The sequence below is a fragment of the Ciconia boyciana genome, chromosome 14 (assembly GCF_034638445.1).
Source record: "Ciconia boyciana chromosome 14, ASM3463844v1, whole genome shotgun sequence".
NCBI lineage: Eukaryota > Metazoa > Chordata > Aves > Ciconiiformes > Ciconiidae > Ciconia > Ciconia boyciana.
The window spans coordinates 8,915,000-8,935,988 of record NC_132947.1 but is presented as its reverse complement, the minus strand read 5'-3'; the positions used below and the strand labels follow the sequence as shown (position 1 = coordinate 8,935,988).

The 20,989-nt window shown below is 43.8% G+C and overlaps 1 protein-coding gene across 7 annotated transcripts in view; it reads right to left on the bottom strand.

The window, feature by feature from the left end:
* The window catches only part of NFATC2 (nuclear factor of activated T cells 2), a 103,704-nt gene that overhangs the window by 16,391 nt on the left and 66,324 nt on the right, over positions 1–20,989 (bottom strand). For all 7 annotated transcript variants that reach the window (XM_072879232.1, XM_072879235.1, XM_072879234.1 and 4 more), the window contains exon 9: positions 18,785–19,480. In XM_072879232.1, coding sequence (XP_072735333.1) covers positions 18,785–19,480 — 696 coding nt within the window. The remainder of the gene's footprint in view (positions 1–18,784; positions 19,481–20,989) is intronic.

Genomic DNA, 20,989 nt, shown 5'->3' with positions numbered 1-20,989 from the left:
GAACACATGAAATCACTTTTGCGTACAGATTATTTTTCTATCATGACTCCATATCCTTCAGCAAATGAATGTTTGGGGCCAGATTCTTCCCCCCCTTTGCCTTAGGCACTGAATGGTGAGCGCTGTTTTAGGAGCCCTGGTATCAGGACTTGCCTCTGCAGGCGATGGAAAGCCACAGGCACCGCTAGAGAGGTCTGTGGGTCTTGGCAACGGGAGTCCAGGACAGCTGAGTGCCTAACTTCGGGACTACAATTACAAGTCCCAGGTTAGCTGGAAAGAATCCAGACCATTAAATATTTAAGTAGTTATTGACAGAGTGTTACAATTCACATATAACAATGTCAAGGAGGTGCCACATACAAGATACTGTGTGTCTGCCCACATCCATCTGTTTGCTTTTATTTTGCACTTTGACTGCAACTCCTTTGAGGCAGGAACTGCCTTTTTTCCTTTGGAGTCAACACAGCATCTGCCACAATGGAGTTCTCATCCATGCGGGGGTTTCTAACATAAAATAATGTAACAATCCATAATACTGTGGAGTATATGTATAAATCAGAGACCATTATGAACCGAAAAGGAGAGCTAATTATAAGAGACACCTATAACTACAAAAAGGAATGCAAAAGGCTATGGGGAGCAGATACTGTAACTGTCTTTGCATCTCACCTCAAGGAGGCCAGCAACCTCTGACAGTAAATAGCTTGAGAGAATAAGAAAAATGTATATGCATCATCCATAGACTTAAAACTTTCAGTTTGACTCAATGGCACAAACGATAAAACTTTTCTTCTCAGTATGAAAAGAAAAGGGGGGATATAAATTACCAGAAATAGAACTGAACTCCTCGATGTCCAATAGCTGTTGAGGTGACTATCTTTAGCTGAAGTGCAGCTGGTGCTATTGAGGTTGGGCAATTCCCAACCTCACCACAATAGCAATAACCTACATTTGTTCAGAAATTAGCCCTCAATTATTTGCAGACCTCCCATCCCAATTCCAGACCAAGATGTAGGAACAACCACCCAAAGAGACTGCCCCAGGGAATCCTTCCCAGGATTTAATGAGCCATCCCAAGTTTTCCAACTGTGAGGTCCGAGAGCTGTGTGTATCCCCATGCAATCCAGGCAGGGGGCGAAATGCTATGCTCATTGCAGCATGCTGCAAGACACTGCAAGTACCTAGCAAGACCATCCTAATCACTCCTAAGTTCTCATCAGCTGTATGACAACATTCTCCTTTATACATGAGTTTGCACAGCCAGCTCACAAGCTCTGCATTTGTAGGTCATATTGAACCTATTAGTTTGTATTTAACCATCCATTGCTACACTTCCTGGGTGAATTCCAATCAAGCAACGAAGGCTTTGGAACCACATCACGATAAAACACCCTTTTGCCTAAAATAAAGATAAAACTTGCTTACGTTTGATATGATCTCATCTGACTACAGAACACATTCAGAAGCAATTGGCAGGCCGTCCCCTCGGCTAGGAACGCGGATTGAATGGGAATACTGTTTGTCCTGCAGTTGGGGAACTAGCCACAGACAGCTGGAAGACACAGTAGTAGCAAAGTTGAAGGCCAAGATCACCATAAACCTTTCTGAGCGGTCTTGGAAGGAGAGCGACTGCCAACACGAATTAAATGCCCCAGCTAACGGCCAGTATAATGAAACTGTATGAAGCCACCGGATATCTTCTGCAAAGCCAGATTTTTAAAGGTATTTTGGTAGCTAACTCCCAACTAAATCACAGTGGATTAGACATCTAGCCACTTTTAAAAAAATCAAATACACAAAGAGACAAGCGTGCACCACCTCTCAGAATCTGGCCTAGACTGTACTCAACATTTCCCTGACAGATGAGGTGGAACAAGTGTTGGGGAACACCAATAGAGGATGGCCTGCGATAGGAACTGGGGGTTGTCCTTCGCAATGCCAAGTAGAGATGGGAAGGTTTTTGTACTAGTAAGAGCTGACTCACTGGTGGGGAGGTAGTGCTGACTCCTTGAATGCTTCTTGCAGCCTCATCGTGAGGAAGGCTCACAGCATGTCTATGCAGTACCATGATGTGAATTCACCATCATCACCACCATGGAGCAACACTGCACAGCGTTGCCATAATCTCTTCTCTAGGACGTGGGCACTGCTCTGATGGCTGACTACCACCAGCTGCTGTGCTCTGCCCCAGGCTCAATGTGGAGGGGAAGGACAGCGGAGCAGCCATGGTGGGGAGAAACCCAGATGAAGCAACAGGATGTCTGTCCATCCTAACCCGTGCTCCCCCATAACTTGTGAGGCTTGGAGACTTGGCTGCGGGCTGTAGCATGCGCTATAGAGCCTGTCCCAGCCAGCTCCGTCTCCCGCGGTGTTCCTCGGCACTGCAGGACTGCCTGGCAGTGAGTGCAGGTGTAACACTTCGACCCACACAGGAATTGCCTGCTGGCCACAACATTGCTGAGCCCAGCAGCAGCAAAACAGGTAGGTGCCTGGTAAAGGGGAGGGAATATTCTAGGTACTACAAAAATGCCACATCAAGAAAGTTAAAAATTAAAGTAATTCACTGGTGGGAAAAGATAAACTAGCCAAGAGACTGGATCTTCCCCCTTTTCAGCCAAGAAGTTAAAATGCGCTCAAGTTTAAGTGGGTGGTTAAGCCATGGTGACTTCAGAGCAGGCTCATGCTACAGTGGGTGCTGGGAGAGGGCAGAAGGAGCATCGCAGAACTTAAAACTCCCCTGTTTTGTACTGACAGCAACCAGTGACCTTGGGAGAGCCCCATCAAGCAGAGATCAGTTACGTCTCACAGCCAAGCCAGCAGCCAACATCCCTGCAGGGCCTGTTGGCATGGAGGGTGGGGAGGGAGCGCACTCTGCTCCACCTGTGCCACGGGTCACACAACGGGGCTTTCCTCTCAGGGGGTCCCCTTGACATGACTGTAATCAACACTAAAAATAATAGCGCGGTTTATATTTGGGCTGCAAATCACCACTGTTAATAGTGACAGCCAGCAGACCCTCCAGAGAGGGCTTGGTCACTGCTGACCCTGGCTGAGATCTGAAGGATGATGAGGACAGAGAGCGCTGCAGCCTTTCAGCCATAAAGACAGAGGCAATTGTTATGGTTCAAGAGGATGACCATGTCCAGTGGGCACTCCCCACCTTCTCATCACCTGTGCTAGGTGCCCCAGAAACATCCCCCAGTTGCATTTCTTCGCCTGCTTGTGCGAGGCACTGAGCCTGGCCCTGCTGCTGCATGGGGGCAGCATCAGAAGGGGGGCAGAGAGCAACACGAGAGCGGCTGGTTTGGTTTGGGCTTTTTTTTCTTTTTCTTGATTCAGAAATGTCATCTGCATCCAGCTGTTCATATTTTGGAAATCTGCTGGGTTTTGTTTTCCTCGTATGATTCAGCATGGCTGATCCTCCAGCTGCAAAAGCCTCAGCAGACAGTGAGCTTGCTTAAAGCAACTATACATGAAAGCCCACGTCCTGGCCAGCACTTTCACTGCTGGGAGCACGCTGGGACTCCTGTCCAGTCCTGGGGACAGCTTCCTCATCACTCTAATGGGAACGGTGCTTGACTCCATCACAACCATACCAGATGAGAGTGTGGTGATCAGGAACTGTACAAATAGGTACCTACATCAAATGATGTGGCAAAGAAAATATTTTAGTTACAGCCAACAGCATCCTGACCCCAACTTCTGCTCCTTCTGAAAGCATGGCAATGCTTAAACCCTGAACTGCAGCATAATAAATACACTGTAAACGGATAAACTTCCAAAACACTATGGCGTTGCTATCCACTTTCACATTTTCTGCTTTTTTGTAGAGTTTGTTTTTTAAAATCCCATATCGTCATGAGTATAATCCATGTTATCTATAAAAAGACCATGATTCAGCAACAGGGCAGGTTATACATGAATGAGGGTAATGCCTTTACCCCTGCACCTTTTCCTTCCAGTATGCTTCTCCCATGCCCACTTCAGTTGCCTGCTCTCTCTCGAGGCCACAATAATCCCCTCTTCTGACCCCCTATACCAGAGCAGATGCCGCTGCTAGAGGTGGAAAACTGCCAGATCCAGAGTGCCTTGAAAGAGCAGGAGAGACTGCAGCATGTTATGAGGAGGTGGGAGTTTGCTGAAACTACTTATTTCCAAGGAACAAACTTTTAATGGGGTGTAGGTTACACATGTGAAAACATGGTGATTAAGTGAAGTTAAGGGACAGGGCTTTATTACTTAAATAATTCTTCCATTTGACAGCTGAATCCCAAGTCCCCCATTTTTATCCACACAACTCTAATTCCATGCTCAGTTAACTCAGTGACACAGACAAAATCATCCATTACTGAATAGTCAGGTAAATACAAACCACCACTAAATGTAGCCTGATCACGTAATTGGCCTTTACATGTCTTTCCCCTCCCGGGCAATGATGGTAACAAAGTTGGGTGATTAATAATCCCTAATGATTATATTTACCAAGTAAGCTATAGAAGAAAGTATAAGCGATACAAAAGTGTATTTGCTGCAGCAGAGGTGTTCAGTGATGTGCTGGGGGGTGCTTCCCTGGCAGGGGTAGGACGGTCCCGTGAGGCAGTGATGCAGTGCAGGGCCGTGCTCCTGCGACCCAGCCTCTGTGTGCCCAAAGCCCTGGGGGGAAAGGGGTAGACAAAAACCTCTTTAGAGAATCCCTAACTCCTGCAGATGATAAGCACATTGTAGCTGAAGTTAAACAAAGAAGAAAAGAAAATACATAGTGTGGGCTGCTTGTAAGGTCACTAAACCAGTGGAGAAGGGATTATTTTAATTTCCCTTTTACCTGGAAAGAAAAATAAACTGAAAAAACAAAATAACCCCACCACCTCTTTAAAGGGTTGGAAAAAAACCTGTCTGAGAAGGGATATAGTTGAAAACGCCTCGTTGAACGCGTGCTGTTTTCCATCCCCCATAAGCAGGCCTTAGTGTGTCTTTTACCATGGCTGGCCTGGATGCAGGCGTTTCACAGCGTGGGAGAGGCGGGGCGAGGAGCAAGAGGACGTGAAGTTTGCTGTGCTGTCCAGAAGATGAAAACACTAGTGCTGTTTATAGAGGGAAACCCAATTCGTCAGCCCAAATGAATTCCTGTGCTAATCCATGCAGGCTTCATGTTTTCCACCAGCCCCAGCCACTGTAAAGACTATCTTTAGGAGGCACAGTGTGTTTGGAAAGGAGCAGCTGGAAAGAGGGGACGTTTATGCCAGTTTGGAAGGCTTTCTGGTATGGAAAAAGAGGAATGCTCTCTTGGGTCTCCCCACAAAATTAAAGCATCTTCATCCAGAGCAAAACGATGCCAAGCACAACAAACAAAAGCGGCTTTCCCCAACTCTCCTGGGCAGCCTCACTCCAGGGTTCACAATGGTTTCCATAGAACTTGTTTTGCTATCATAACAAATTCGATCAATCCAGGCGTGATGGCGCGCACTGTTTTCTAAAGACAAGAAAATTAATTTCCTTGCTTATTTGTCTGCCAAAGCATTTTTGTCTAGGTGCCACAGACAGGGACTCCCCAGATAACTAGTGCATCTGCCTGTCGGCTGAATGCAGCATACATCTTGAAAAGAAAAATCCTCGAGAGGTTTTGGTCCCTGTGGCATGATGCGAGTTACCTTTGCTGCGGAGGCTGGGGGAGAGGCTGCCCTTGGCTAATCACTCTCATTCCTCGGCCTCGGCCTCTAGCACAGTGCGCCTGTGTGCGGCAACATGAGCTTCCTGTAATAAACCAGCCATCAACTGTGTGCATCTCTCGTTGCACACACACAGGAGGAAATGAATGTCTTGTTATATTGACCACAATCTGTTGAAATGCTAGTAAATATTACAGTCTAACTGTGATTAAGGGCTAGACCATTTGCACGGCCGGGGTACGCTCCTGACAGCAAGAGCTGCACTGGAATGTCACACGCGGGAGAGGTTTCTTCCAGCCTTTCCGCAGAGACACTTGCACTCAGCAGTGGTTTTTGAAAAGCAGAGATGTTTTTCTGCATGACAGAAAAAGTTGGAGGAGCATTTAATGCTACATGTAAACCAAGACCATTATCAGACAGCCTGAATTTTTGGAAAGTCTTAATCTTGATCTAAAACTTTCACTAGTTTTGAAGATGAGAAGAGCTATGAAATGTAATCAAGTATAAAACAAAGGTCCACAGATATTAATTTCTAAACCAGACATAATAGTAGTTTTGTGTGCTTTTTATTTTAATAATAGCCTATAAAATTTACACTGAAGATAAATTTGTATTAAAATCAATGGCACTTTTTTAAAAAGGAAACATGTCTGAAAACATAGTAGAAGTTATTTGAAGACATGAAGCTGCAGGATGACCTCAGGAGAAGAGCTCTCATGTAACCCAGCCTACGTAGCTGAAAATCTCACCCTAGGTTTGCTTGCTGGAAATCAGTATCTTGGGATGCTTTCCAAGGAAGAAGACAGCACCCCACTCAAAGAAAATGAACATGTGTGAAGAAGAAACCAGACAAGAAAAAATTAAATGTAATTTTAAGGAAAAAACACCCATAAAGCACAATGTAATTAAAAAATACAGCTGCTAAAAGTCCTCCTCCGATTTGCCTCAGCTCTGGTTTAAACTAAGCCAGTTTGCTCACTGGACCTGCCCAATGCCTAGAGTGGCCAGTGTTTGCAGACTATTTCCAGTTTTTGCAAACATCAATTTGGACAAAATTATAATTACTTCATATCCAGTGACTTGAACTGGGGGTCCCCAGGTCCTAAGGACAGATTCCTAGGTTGGTGACCATTTACCTATAGAAGTGCTGGGCCTTCTTTTTAAGTGGCTTTGGCAGACCCGTGAAACGTGATTAAAGCACAGGTACGGCGGTGCCCTGCGTGCCCTCAGCAGTGCCCTTCCCTTGGAAAGCAGTGGCCGAAGGCACTGCCTGTGGGCAAGTTGGATGCACCACAAGCACAGAGAGCATCTGAGGACAGGTGCCTTTCAAAGTCAGGACCTTCACAGACGCTTTCGGAGAACAGCCCTGCTGCCTCCTGGTAAGCATCGGAAACCCAAAAGTAGCTGATAAAGACCCAGCACGAGCACCAGGAGGTATTTGACCATAAAGGGAATGCAATGTCTGGTACATCATCCAGCTTCCTCTGGCCTTGTGGCTACGGAATCTCCTGGAACTGAGCTCTTACAAAATAACCGACACTGTGTTGCTCATAATGACAGATATTTAACCCAGGGAGGTTTAACTGTCACAATACCTTCACCATTGACTCCCATACTTCTGAAGTGGCTCCCCCTTCATTTAGTCATTCTCACTCTTTCCAAAGAAACTTAGAAACCACCTAAATAAACGAGCACCGATTGAGACACTGCAAATGTCATAAGAGTCATTCATGTGTCTCACTATTTGTCCTACATTTGACTCAATTCATTCACAGATGATGAAGTCATTCATCATTAAGAAACCAAACCAAACCACACCACAATTTGGGAATCTTTGACTAGACTCCCCTGGCAGAGATGATCAGAGGGAATGATTGCAAACTCACACTCCTCTAATTTACTGCTGCTTTCGCCCTGGCCCAAATTATTCTTTGCATGTTAAAAGCGAAGGTGCAGAGTCCTTGCACAAAGGCAGAGCAAGTCAACACATAAGCATTGAAAAAGGACTAAACTATGCTGTCACTTTGCTGTCACTTTGCTGTGATGTTATCTGACTATTTCTGCAGGGCCTCAAGGTTTTCTGGTCATGTGGTGCACACTGCTTTGGTGCACAAACAGGTCTGGCACACGACTGCCTCACTGCCAGCACCCTCCCACCACCCACGAGTCAAAGCGTGCCCAAATGCACACAGCTGGGTGGCAGCAAGGGACAGTCGCTTTGACCTTTACTTCCACACCTGACAATTATCCATGCGGAAAAATTCTCCCTCAGATGTAAACCCATCACTCACTTCAACATCCACAGGCAGAAGTCAATAATACTTTTCTCACTAAATCTAGTTCAACTACGATCTCACTCTAAAGAAATCGTGTTTGTTCAGCTGAGGGCAGAGTTTAGCCTATGTTTTGGAGTGCAAAGTTTCCAAATTAAAAAACCCAGAAAAGGACATGGCTTGATTAAAATGGGAACTGTGTGGATTAGGAGAACCTGAAGGAAGATGGGGAGTATGAGACCAGTTTCTCACTGAGTGAATTACTGTTGCTTTGCTGAGTCACATGGGCATCACTACTGAAGCCCTTTGATCCTCAGTGGTTTTACTCTAGTTAACAATAGCTGAAGATTTAACTCTTTTATACCTAACACTGGTTGAATCCAACTCAAGATCAAGTTTTCAAAGTCATTGTTTTCAGATCATTAGTCACGTGAATATAGAGAGATTAGAGTTTTAATTGCCAAACAGACTGTAGTATTTCTAGTAGACGTGCACCTAAACTGGAGAATATGAATGTTTGCGAAGTTGGGAGTACTTGGATTTAGGGGTTTTGTGCAGACCCCTTTTAGAGAGAGGATCCATCTGTGAAATTCACAGCTAGATGTATGCCCAGATTTCTGTGCTTGCAAAATTGAAGCATGGGGACTTGGAGTGATGATTCAGACAAAACTGCATTGTTTATACATTTTAGGCTGGCTTTTACCTTCCTCTGGTTTCTTCTTGGTAAACACAGAAAAAGTTATATTACAGAATGAGAAAGAGAACGAGTGTATAAGCCAGCAGCTGGTGGAAAATTCAAATTAGGAGCTAATATGCTGAGAAGGGAGTTTTACAGTCTTCAAGTATTTGCTCTTCTTCCCCTATCTGACTCTCCTGCTGGCACAACTACAGATGTGCTGCTTGTTTTTCAAATCAGAGAAGTAGGAATGACCTATTAGGTCATCTAGTACCTCTCGTAGCCAGTGCAGGATTGTCTTCTACATTTGTCAAGTCTGCTTTTAAAATTCCCCTAAAAACATACTGCCTCCAAATTAGAGCACAGAAGCCTCTTGGAACTGGTGAGTAAGCAGCACTATAAAATGACCAGGGAGTGTAAGGCCATACCAGCTTCTGCTGGGCAGAAAAGTAGCTCTCACTACTTAGAGTTCTCGTAAGAAAACTAACTTTGATGGAAAATTCAGATGATTCATCCTCAACTTTTTATTTTAAAATGGCCAGGGATTTATAAATAACAATAATTATCTTTTCATAAGAAACAAAGTATGAAAAGTAGGTGGAAGACAAATGGATTTTAAATTAATCACTTACAGGTCTTCATTCTTGTGAGAGAAAAGATCTATACAGACAAAAAGTCCCCCATCAACTACCCATGCTGCCTGGCAGGATGTGACCTTAACTGGAAAAGTTCTGCTTGTGAGAATAATGCTGAGAATCCAGCCATTTTTCTATAGTAGAAGACTTTATAACTGGCTTTCAGTTTGCACCATAAAGAGACTGTATATCTTTAAGATGGTTATTCTTGCCAGGCATTTTATTTCACAATAGTTAAAGAAATGTGCAGATGTTGTCCAAACTTTTCAAAGCAGCAGGGCTCTGCAGCTGCTTGCAAGATTTCAGAAGTACAGTTCAAAAATGGCTCAAGCTGCCTTTTCGCTAGCCATCGCAGGAGGAGCTGAATCCTCCCATGTATTATATTGTGCTTTAAGAGAAGAAAAGACCCCTACCCTTTTCCCACCTTTGCACATTCTTAACATTACCAAAATTTGTAACAAATGAAACTGTGAAAAGCAGCAATGCCAAACCCAGGCGTTCAGGGTTCATGAGTCAGGCCTCTAATAACCATAAGACTGGTTTTAAAATCATGCAATCAATCCCCCGCCCCCAAAGTTGCGTCATTTTTGTCTGCCTGGATTTTGAAAGACCAAAACACCAAGGTTCATATTTTTAATGGTTTGGTTTTTCTTGGATCGGACTTGAAAAGATCACTAAGAAAAAAATAACTCTCGTATTTTGCTGCAGTCACCTGCACAGGGACTTTTAAATCACTATAAATATTCCAAGACTCACAATGAAATTGCAAAGAATTAGCAAAAGCTTCAAGCTGCCATGTGGATGTAAGCCAGTTCACTGGCTATACTTACTCAATTACATTGTGCTAATTTTAAAGGGGAGATAACAGGATAAACTGTGAGGACAAATACATACCTACCTGCAGGTTCCTTATATAGCTGTCAGGGAGGGTACGGAGTTGTACCCTCTGAGGGGAGTTCCTCAGCAAAGCATCTTTCTAATAAATGAATCCAGCCCATCGCATCATCTTTCCTGGAAGTTACTAACACTAGGGTTCATTTTGAGGTGGTCAACATACAAAGCAAGCAGGCTGAGCTCGTGCAATTATTGCCCATGTGAAAATCCCTTATATTACATAGCTGTAGCTACCGCTACAAGTTTAGCCTGCTTAGCAGCACTGGCATTGCTGGTGAAACCCTTCTTCCAATGCAGACATAGTCATTCCAGTACAAAAGCCTTTCAGTGAAACAGCTGCTGGTGGTTCCCTGACTTGGCATAAGCTGTGCTGATTCCAGTGTTTTTACACCAACAGAGCTGTGTCTATACAAGAGCTTTTACCATAATAGCTGTGTTAGCAAAATAAAAAAAAAAAATCAACCACCTTAACCAGCACAGTTACGTGGTAAGCTGCCTAAGTGTAAAACAAGCCTTGTTAAAGGTTTCCAGAGAGCGCTTCTTGGGTTCAATGCAAAATGGTGAATTTAGCTCTAGAAGGAGTTAACCTCCTTTCCTGCTTTGCAGTTTAGTTATAAGCCATTTCCTATCTGCACATTTCTTGCTTCTCATCTCCAAAGCCCCCATTTTTAAAAAATGTTGTCAAAACAGTTATGATTTTGACTGAACTGAAAGAATTTCTGCGTAAAACACCCAGTGTCACCCCTCGCTGGCAGGAAGACCACTGATCCATTTTCCTTACATCCTGTACTTGCTCATACGACAGCTTTGCTCTGTCTCCAGACACTGCCCTAACAAATGAGGATGTTTCTAATAGACACACCTGTTCTCGGTGACAGGTAGCATATTATTTGCCAGCAATCAATCACTCACTTCTAGGAAGCAGGCAGTATTCTTTGATACATACAGTATGAAAGGAGTGAGTCTGGTGGAAAGACAGAAAAAGGAGAGAGTAACTCTACCAATCCCTCCCTTTAATGCAACACGTATTTTAACCACCTACAGCATAGCCAGCGCTGCCCCAGCTCTTGCATACCTGGGCAACAGCCTCACGTCCCTTTGGTACCCCCATGTCTGTACGAGGGATGCAGCTGGGGGGACCTGGCAGCCTGGGATCCCCTAGACAAGTTACAGTTTTACCAGTGACTTTTTGCATCACCTGGGGCAAGTCACTTAAAAGCTCTGTGCCCCGCTTCGTCCATCTGTAAGAGCTGGGGAAAAAGCTCATCTGCTTCTTTCATTACTAGAATTTGTGTTTCTGGTGCAGTTTCTCTGCACTAGATGAATAGTGTCACTGGACTGAAAACTGTTATTGTTGTTATCCCTTTAAATTGAAAGTGGATTGAAGGAATAAACGTAAATGTATGGTCTATTTTGGCAGATGTCTTCCAACAGATGGGTGTCTATGGTCTTCTTTATAAGAGCTGTCTGCTGTCTGTGATTCAGACCATCTAAGGAATGCCATGAGCGTGGAGTAAATGGACAGCAAGTCTGGGAAAGGACTTTATTGTGGTTTAGAAGCTTTCAATTCCCAACTGCATGAACAAGTTCTTTTTTTCAAGTAACTCTTTGCCAGTATTTCAAAACTATCATTGAAAATTGCTTGATGCCTTCTGAAAACTGAGTGCTTTCTGCTGATAACAGTCCACTGGTTTAGCCTTCAAACAGTGGCATGCCTTCCACCAGCAAATCACTAGAATTGGGGTTTATTGTCTTGGTGCATCAGTTCGTGGTGGGACCCTGACCATCAAGGCATGGAGAGAGCGTTCACGTACCCATCCTGCAGTGTCAGTTCTTGGCGGCAGTGCCCGTGGTCTCCTAATGGAGTCTGCATGTTCTTTTGAACAGGAAACGCTTTGTAATACAACTTGCCTGTGGGCACTTACTGCACCAATTAAAGATTCCTGAGCTCGAGAACAAAGAGGTGCCAGTGGAACTATGGTTTTAATCACTTGATTTATTTTCTTCCTTCCTCCACTGCTGATTTTGGATGTATGGGTTTTTCTTTTTCTCGCTTTGTTTTGTTTTGCATGTTTTTAGGCAGCAGGACGGCCGCTCAGAAAGACTGCTGGGGAAAGAGCAGTCTTGAAAAGGGGCTGGATTAGTCTGAATTTTCAAATAGCAAATTGTTTCTAGAGGTGAAGAAGAACATCAGATGCCAGCCTGCCATAACAATACAAATACTTAGTTCTTATTCAGGGATGCAGCTTTTTTTTCTGAGAATCCATGTGAGTTTTAGTAACATGAATGAATTCAGTGCTTAACTGTACTAGAGGGAAGGATAACAAGATACTTTTTAATAACAGTAAACTGAAGTACAGGGAAGTTAAATACTTTGCTGAAAGGCCAAGCTCAGACACAACCCAGGAGACCTTCCTCCTGATATACTGATCTTTCTACTTCCTGCCAACAGACTACAGGTTTTTGGGAGCAGAACCACCTTTTTGTTCTCTTTTCATACTGCCTCTAGAAAAGCAAGACTCTGGCATATTCCTTATAGCAGCCTTCCAGCACCTGAAGGGGCCTACAAGAAAGCTGGAGAGGGACTTTTTACAAGGGCACGTAGTGATAGGACAAGGGGTAATGGCTTTAAACTGAAAGAGCGTAGATTTAGATTAGATACAAGGAAGAAATTCTTCACTATGAGGGTGGTGAGGCACTGGAACAGGTTGCCCAGAGAAGTTGTGGATGCCCCATCCCTGGAAGTGTTCAAGGCCAGGTTGGATGGGGCTTTGAGCACCCTGGTCTAGGGGAAGGTGTCCCTGCCTATGGCAGGGGCGTTGGAACTAGCTGATCTTTAAGGTCCCTTCCAACCCAAACCATTCTATGATATGACTGGGGCACTGAGATCCTAACACGACACAAACCCACAATAGCAGTGATCCAAAAATAAAGCATGTAGTATACCCACGGAGTGCTGTAAAGTCCCAACAGAGAACAGAAAATCTGGAATAAAGTGAATCAGAGCTTCAAGAATGAGTCTGATGAATACATAGATTTGCTCGAGTGCTTGAGCAAAATGTTTTGTAGAACGTACATGCTTCACTCTTAGTAAAACTCTGCCTGAGCAGAAATGACCACACCTTCTATGAAAAGTAGTTCTAATTAAAAACAGAGAATGGCTTTTTTTGATGCAAATTGTTGCTCTAACTGAACCACAGCCCATTTGCAACTTTCAAATTCACTCCCGTCTAAAATGCCAGGAAACAGGAACAATTCACCCTCTACCCTGTATTGCTATTTTACTCTGTGCATGGACACATGATGAAAACGACTACAAACCAAACTAAAACATGCTCCTAAAGCCACCATCTTCTGTGCTTTCTGGGGATGAAATCAATACAGTGTTAAGGGAGAAAAGCAGCTTCTCTACAGCCAGGCAGGCGGCCGGACCCCTGGCCCTGCTAGTGTGGCTCCACTGCTTTAATGCACGGAGGGCTTAAAACTGCCTTCACCGTGCAGCTGAGGTTCTCCCGGCACAGGGAAATCCCCAGCTGGCAGCAAGCTGACAGAGCTGGCTTCGTGCCACCCCCTCCTCCCTCTGCTGTGCAGGGGCTGGGGAGGGCAAGCAGGATGCTCACAACATGCTAGCACCCCAGCCAAAGCCCTAAGGACCACGCTGGCTGCGAGAGGGGGCCCTCTGTCCTGCCTTCCCTCCTGGCTGTACTGACCCTCTCCTTTCATCCGCACATGCACGCCAGTCTCCCTGAGGAGCACACGGGACCAGCGCAGATGCAGTGGGCTGCTGTGTGCTGCAGAGAGGGTGGTGAGAGACCAAAGCCATCAGCAAAGAGCTCGGTCCCCAACTGCCGCTTACTCAGGGCTCACACAGTAGCTTTGCTTCTCAGGTCCCTGGGAGACCTGGGATTTCCTGGAGGTACACCCTGCTCAGGATTATGCCTAACAGCTACTGGCCTAAGGAGAAAAAAGCTGGTCAAAAAATAAAGGTTATTCCTGAACATGCAGGAAAGAAGGGATTTGAATTTAATTTCATGCCACTGTGGGGACAGACTGTGGATTTTCTTGTTGTCAAATGAAAGAACACAAAAAGAAAATGTAGGCACCTAACACACTTCGAATGGTCTTGGATGAGACCCCTGGTTAGGGCAATGGTTACTGCGGTGGAGAGCAAAACTGCACAAATTAACACATTGCTCGAGTGAAGGTGATTGAAAGTGTTGGGTGATTTACAAGCACCACATTGCACACCCTGCAGATCCATTTTCTAAAGAAATATCTGCTGTGTCTGAAATTTTGTGTGAAATACATGAGTTATAATAAAACATGTCTGCTGATCGGCAGTCTGATAAACCACTATGCAAGCATCTGCCTTGCTTTTCTCCTCCCCATTAAAGATTACTGGTGCACCAAAAATAATTTAGAGCTGTTGTATCAAGCAGACAGTTCTGAGCGTCAGATGTGGTTAGATAGTTACTATTTGAATAATGACAATCATTTTTCTTTGTAAAGTAAAAAGCATACAACACGACAGCTGAACAGAAAAGAACTAAATCTAAGGCAGGCAAGTTGGTAACATTCAAGACAACAGCTACACATCCCTTATTTGTATATGGAAAGAGCCTAACACCATACTTGACAATCTCAACAAGGCACTTCTAGATCGTGTCGCATCTGAGTACTTTAGGGTCTGTGATGCATTTATCCTCCTATTGCTCTTGTCACACAATCCTCGTATCTCTGTGTCACAGATGGGGAACTGTGGCATGTGGCAGCTGAGTGGCTTCCCCAGGGCTATGCAGGAAACCTCTGGCTCTGCAGCGTAAGCATGGGCAGCCCAGGGTCACTCTCTTTCTTGATCCTGCCCCACCAAGAGATTTTGGATGGTGCTGCAAATAACTAATTTTTTAACTGGGTTTGTGCTTTAAATAGCTAATCTGATTGCTGTGAAGGTCCTGGAACAACTAAGTTCTATTTGTCAACGTATTTCTGTGGTTGTTTGTGTAACTTTTACCATTGTTGGTGGTTTTGGTTATGAACAATATTAAGATGAGGCCTTGGCTGAAACATGCTGAGCACTCTCTCATCCTATGGCTTTCACTTGCATTTGAAGCTAATCACTGCTTGCCAGCATTAGCCTGGACACCAGATGGGTCCTGAAGGATCTCCTGACCATGGCTTATCTTCAGTCCCAAAGTCTTTCCAACAGTAATGAATCTCTGAGGCAGAGGTGTATAACAAAGGTTTCTCTGCCAATTTTTCATTAATAGTCCCTTCCTCTGGGGATTAATCTTTACACTATTTGGTATCAAAAAGTTATGGGTATGTGGTTTTTTTGACAGAGAAATATGGAGGTATATGGAGGAATATGTATATGAAGGTATACATATGTGTGGCAATGTCTAACCTGCATCAGTCTCCCTAATGGCTGCATTTCCAAATCCAACCTATATGACCTGATAGCTAGAGCCTTCCTTCCAGTAACCACGCATTTTTTAATTCTGTCTGGGAGGAGAAAGCTGAGAAGTTGCAGGGGGGCTGCATAGGCTGGACTGGGCACCTCTTGCTCTGGGGTAGCACCAGTAAGAGGAGAATAGGGGCAAATGGCTCCTTCTAAGAAAGCACATGGCAGGTCTCTACATCTGCAGTACGGTCAGAAATGAGCTACAGACATGCTGAAGTTACCATTAAGGTAACCAGTATGGATGGTACCGGTTGTGCAGCTACTGCACAAAGAGGTCCTCGCACTTGGCAAAACCCACCTGAGAAGATAGGCAAATACTTGCCATCACCTGCCTTAAGGTACACGCTGTTTTGGCTACACCGCTGGTGCTATTCAACCTCAAGAGCTTACAGCTTTGTGAGCTGTGGTCACACATTTGACTGTAATCCTCCTGTGGAGGTGGAACCAGTTCTTATCTTTACAAGGCAGGAGGTAAAGAGAGATTAAGTGTGCTAAGTCCCCAGTACTATGTGCCCTGTGGAGCAGTGAAAGCTCTGAGCAAAGAACAAACCATGGTCTCAGGAAGAAGGACAAATACTTCTTTTTTACAGCATGGAAGATAAGAAAATAATGAAGGGTCCTGCCAGTGGTGGCAGCAGGAAGTTGGAAGAGGTAAAGAGAAATAGCAATTGTCTTAGCTATGAGATGTTCTCTGGTCACTTCCAAGACAGCTCAAGAACTGGGACAGCATACCCACTGTGAGAGGCAACAGCTTCAGGAATGAGGAACCGACAGAGCGGGGCTTGTCCCAGGTCACTCAAGAAGTTCGTGGCAAAGCTCAGAATAGAAGCAAAGTCCAGAACACCAAGGCTGTGCATTAACCATGAAGGCAGAGGACAAGAGTTGACAAAAGGAGGTCACAACCATAGAAAGGGATGAAAGCTGGATGTCAGCAGAAATATGGAGAAAGAAGAACAAAGAAGAGGGAGGAGGAAGATGGGGGAAGGGAAGAAGAGCGAAGGGAAGCGAGAGACACTGAAACAGTGATTGCCTAAGAGTCTGTGCATCAGCGGCAGTGCAGCGCAGTCATGCCAAGCCTGGCTGGGGAACCATCATCTCAGTATCCATCCATGAAAAATCACAGCAAGACCTAACAGCTCACTTTATCACAGAAGAGCTTTCTGGATAAAAGGGATTTTAGGGTAAAGCCTCCATAATCCTTTGGGTTTGCTTTCTTTTAATACTATAAAGCACAAAAATAAACTTTCTAGTCAGGAAAAATATGGCTTTTGTTATGTTCTGAGTCACTTTTCCCCAGCAGCAAACAAAGTGGCTTTTCAATTCAAGTCCTGAACATTTCAGAATGAAATGTTTTGCAAAGTCCTAAAGGAAATCACAGTTCTCCAAGTCACACTTCTAACTAATGTAAACTCACTGAGGTCAATAAAGGGGCTGCATGTGGCCAATCTCGCCTGGCCTGACTTGGGTGGCATAATTGATAAATTAATCTCTAGTTGAAATCAATTCAGGATGATCCAGTCAGCCAAGCAGAAGCCTGGAATTTCATTACTAACTTGCTGCTACTCTGGCTAATGGCTCCTCTTAGCACGGAGGTCGAGTGCATCCCTTGTGAGCTATGCTATAGTCAGATGTTACTGGCCTGATTCAAAACCCAGTGAAATTAATTTTGCATCCATTTTGGGAGTTCATTTAAGTGGACTTTGGCTCAACTCTGAAGTTTGCTAGCTTTAACTTCAAGATTCTTTCTTTTTTATTTCTTTTACAAGGTTTGTACCAAGTATTTTTAGAAACATGGAAGAATCTCTCAGCTTCTCATATTAAAAGTACCTTAAAACACAGTGTTCAATTTTACTATTAGAAATATTATCTTGCTTTGTTGTCATGTCCCATTCCCTGAATGGGAAGTGGATTTTACTAGCTATTTTCTTGCAGATCCAGCAAATGTCCTAAATCAAATTCACTGTTAAAACCCAATTCAACACTCCTCTTCAGACAAGGGGACCAGTAAAAACTCTCCAGATTTTACTGTGATGGCACCAAAGCTATATCAACCACATTTCAAACACAGACTAATGGAGAAAACCATCCAAACTCTACTCTGCCCACAAAAGCAGCAATGAAGGCTGTACATGATACAGCCACAGAGCATACAGCCACAGAGCACTCGCTACCTAAGTCGAAGAAAGTAAAACTTTCATGGGCACAATTTCACAACTCTAGGTGAGTAACTGCAGTAAAAATCCCAAACTACTGGGTGCTTACAAAGCACATAACGGTGCACATTCACAAGATCAAGCCATGCATGCAATTGCCTAGACTGAGAGGACAGCAGCAGTGAATATATGTGAAAATCAGGTCTGTACTTCATGCATAAGAACACCCTATATTTGCAGCAATACATCCAGCAACCTCACTCTGCTCGACTAAAGTCAATGTCAGTTTTGCTACTGGCCTTTATGACTGCAGCGTCCAGCTGCACTATTAACTTTGCATTGATTTCCTCTTGCAGGGAACATACTTTAATAAAAGAACCAATCAACCCAATTGCCAATAGCTGCCTACCTAAGAATAAGCAGGATATGTTCAAAGAAAGCTTTACTCTAACTTATATTCATTCCTAAAGGCTAAATCTGCTGGGCTCACAACAAAGAAACAGCATTGTTTTACTTATCAATGTCCTACTGTTCATCTAGAACATCTGCAATAGTTTTGCCTGCAGCACTACCCCATTCATTACAGGCCTTGATAGACTGTTCAATGGGCTTTTTTTTTTGGTACAAAATGTACAAAAGCATTTTACAAAGTGGACTTTGCCCTGATATGAATAATAAAAAAATAATTTAAAAGTGCATTTTGTTTCAGATTCTCCATTTTCCAAACTAACGTTTGGCAAATGGAAACAAAATGGCAACAGCTTGAAACCTGACAGCTCACTCCATGGCACGAAGCAAGACAGAGGGCTTCTGCACAACACTTATGTTTTTTTTCTCCGTTGCCAAAGTGCATTGCCATCTACCAAAAATGCAGTTGATGAAAGACATGATCAAACAGCAAATATCCACACCCATCAAAAGGGGGCCATGTTGGTTTTGTGCAGAGGAACAGGTGGGATTTATAAGTCCTAAACTTCCTCCCTCCCTCCAACAAACCAACCCATACAAGAGAAGAGCGGTGCTTACCGTCATCCAGATATGCTTGGTCCAGATTCTGTTCCTGTTTAATAGTGACTCCAGCTGGTAACACTTCTTTCTGGTCACTAACCGGTGGTCCATTTTTTGCTGCTCGCTGGCCTGAGGCTGCCTGCTGCTGAATCACGGTAGGATATGAACTCGGACTTAACCTTTGTGCTTGACTGACCTGGGGCTGGCTGGATCTCGCAACGTTGGACGTAAAATTTTCGCAGCACATGATGTGCTGAAATTCTTGGTGACTTCCACACCTCAGCTGCTGGTTGGTTGGAGAATAGTGAATCACTGGAGAAGACTGCTGGTTGCCTGGAGAGTGGTGGAGCACTGCTGACGTTTGGCCTGGAGAACCAGCGTGCACCAGCACTGACCTATGGGCATCTGAAATAGCAACCGGTGTAGCCATCAAATTGGATTGCTGGTAGCCCAGTTGGCTCGGGCTAAGACTCTTGCTTCTTTGGTATATTACAGCGGCCGGATTCTGCTGATGGTATCGAGAATCAGGAGAAGAAAGGCCTGAGCGCAACTGCTGGCAAGGAGCCATAGGGGCCACAAGACAGGAAGGGGATTCGGTGACCATTGTATGCTGTGAATAGTAAGGCTGTGTTACTGTTCCCAGACCACTGTGTACTGTATTGCAGATTAAGGCTGGATCATAGTCATCAATGGGCTCTGTTTTGATTGATGGTACTAGAATAAAGCATGTAAAGGACATTATTCGTAACAAGCTGATGAGAAACAGAGAGGTTTTCCTTGAAGTAGTAAGAGATTTAAGCCATTTACAAGATTTGCATGTGCGAGCTCATATCTCGCAGGCATTGAGTTTAATAAATCATGTATATGCAATCATAGCAGAGTCTCTCTCAAAAGCACTCTCTACTAAGATGTTCATTAAAATCTTTAACCGTCTATTTAACCACGAATTTCTGAAAATTGAAAAAATCAATACTTCAGCTCATTCTGGAGCATAAGCAAAATAAGAAGCCATAGACAGGTGTTTCTTGTAGTACTTCTATCTCAAAGGAAGACTGAATAACTAGAAATCCTATGACATACACAACTTCTCTTTTTCTGACAAACATTTAACTAGTGACCAAAGGCACAGTTGAACTATTTTAGGGCTTTCTTTTTAGTTCCTTTGCTGCATGTAACTTCCCCAGTACTGAGAGCTGAAGTTCCTTCTGACACCATCATTTAAAAGACCACGATTTTAGTGAGAGTTGTGTGAATCTTGGTGTGGATAAATGATGGTCCTCTACAGACAAATTCTCACACTTCTAATGCGTTTTTTGTCAAATCCTCCCCAAAAACTCAGTACGGAAATACCATACAATGGAGAGCGTATAATGGTCATGCAACCGGGTAATTTTTTGGAAGTATAAGGTTTCCTTCTCTGAAGTGGTCTATTTCAGGGATCATATTGAGATACTATTGTACTTCTAAATAGTATTCCATAACAGAACAATTTAGCAACTATATGAAACCTTCACACTGGTGATAACCTATGCAGTTTATAAACTCATGGAGAGGACCAGGGATTTTCAGCCTGGAGGAAACTGAAATAAGAATGAGAATGAATGTTTGCCCATCCTTAGAAACCAGTCAAATTAAGACATCATTTTGAAGCTCGCAAAAAATCTGGTACTGTTATTTTATGCTTTCTGGTTTCCGCAAACACAATACTCTGATTTTCTCACAATATTTTTCTCCCAGCCAAAGCTGAGAAATTCTGGGAATCTCATTAGTAATCCTATTGCATTTATTGTGACATGACTCACCAATTCCCAAGAGGAAGAACATCAGAAAAGCATTTATGTTTTTCTCAGCCAGCCTCATTCTGAAGAATATATATTGCTCGTCTTCCTCCATACCAAGCCCTTGTTACTTTCCCAGATCTGATGTTATCTTACTGTCGTACACATCAGCTGGGGAAGGCAATGCTCATGGTTTTCACAGGGTCACATCATGTCACAGACTGAGTCTGCTCCCACTGAGGCTGTTGGCAAACTTCCATCAAGTGAATGGGGCAGCATCAACCCATTGCCAAGATAACTGTCTCCTTAAATTTATGGGAAATTCCTGATCATAAATCACACGCATCCTTTAAACCAAACAGTTGTTGAGTGCTTAGCTGCACTCAGCTGAATTAAATTAGTAAAGTTTAGATCCTCAAATAATGGCAAGAAAACAACATAGCAG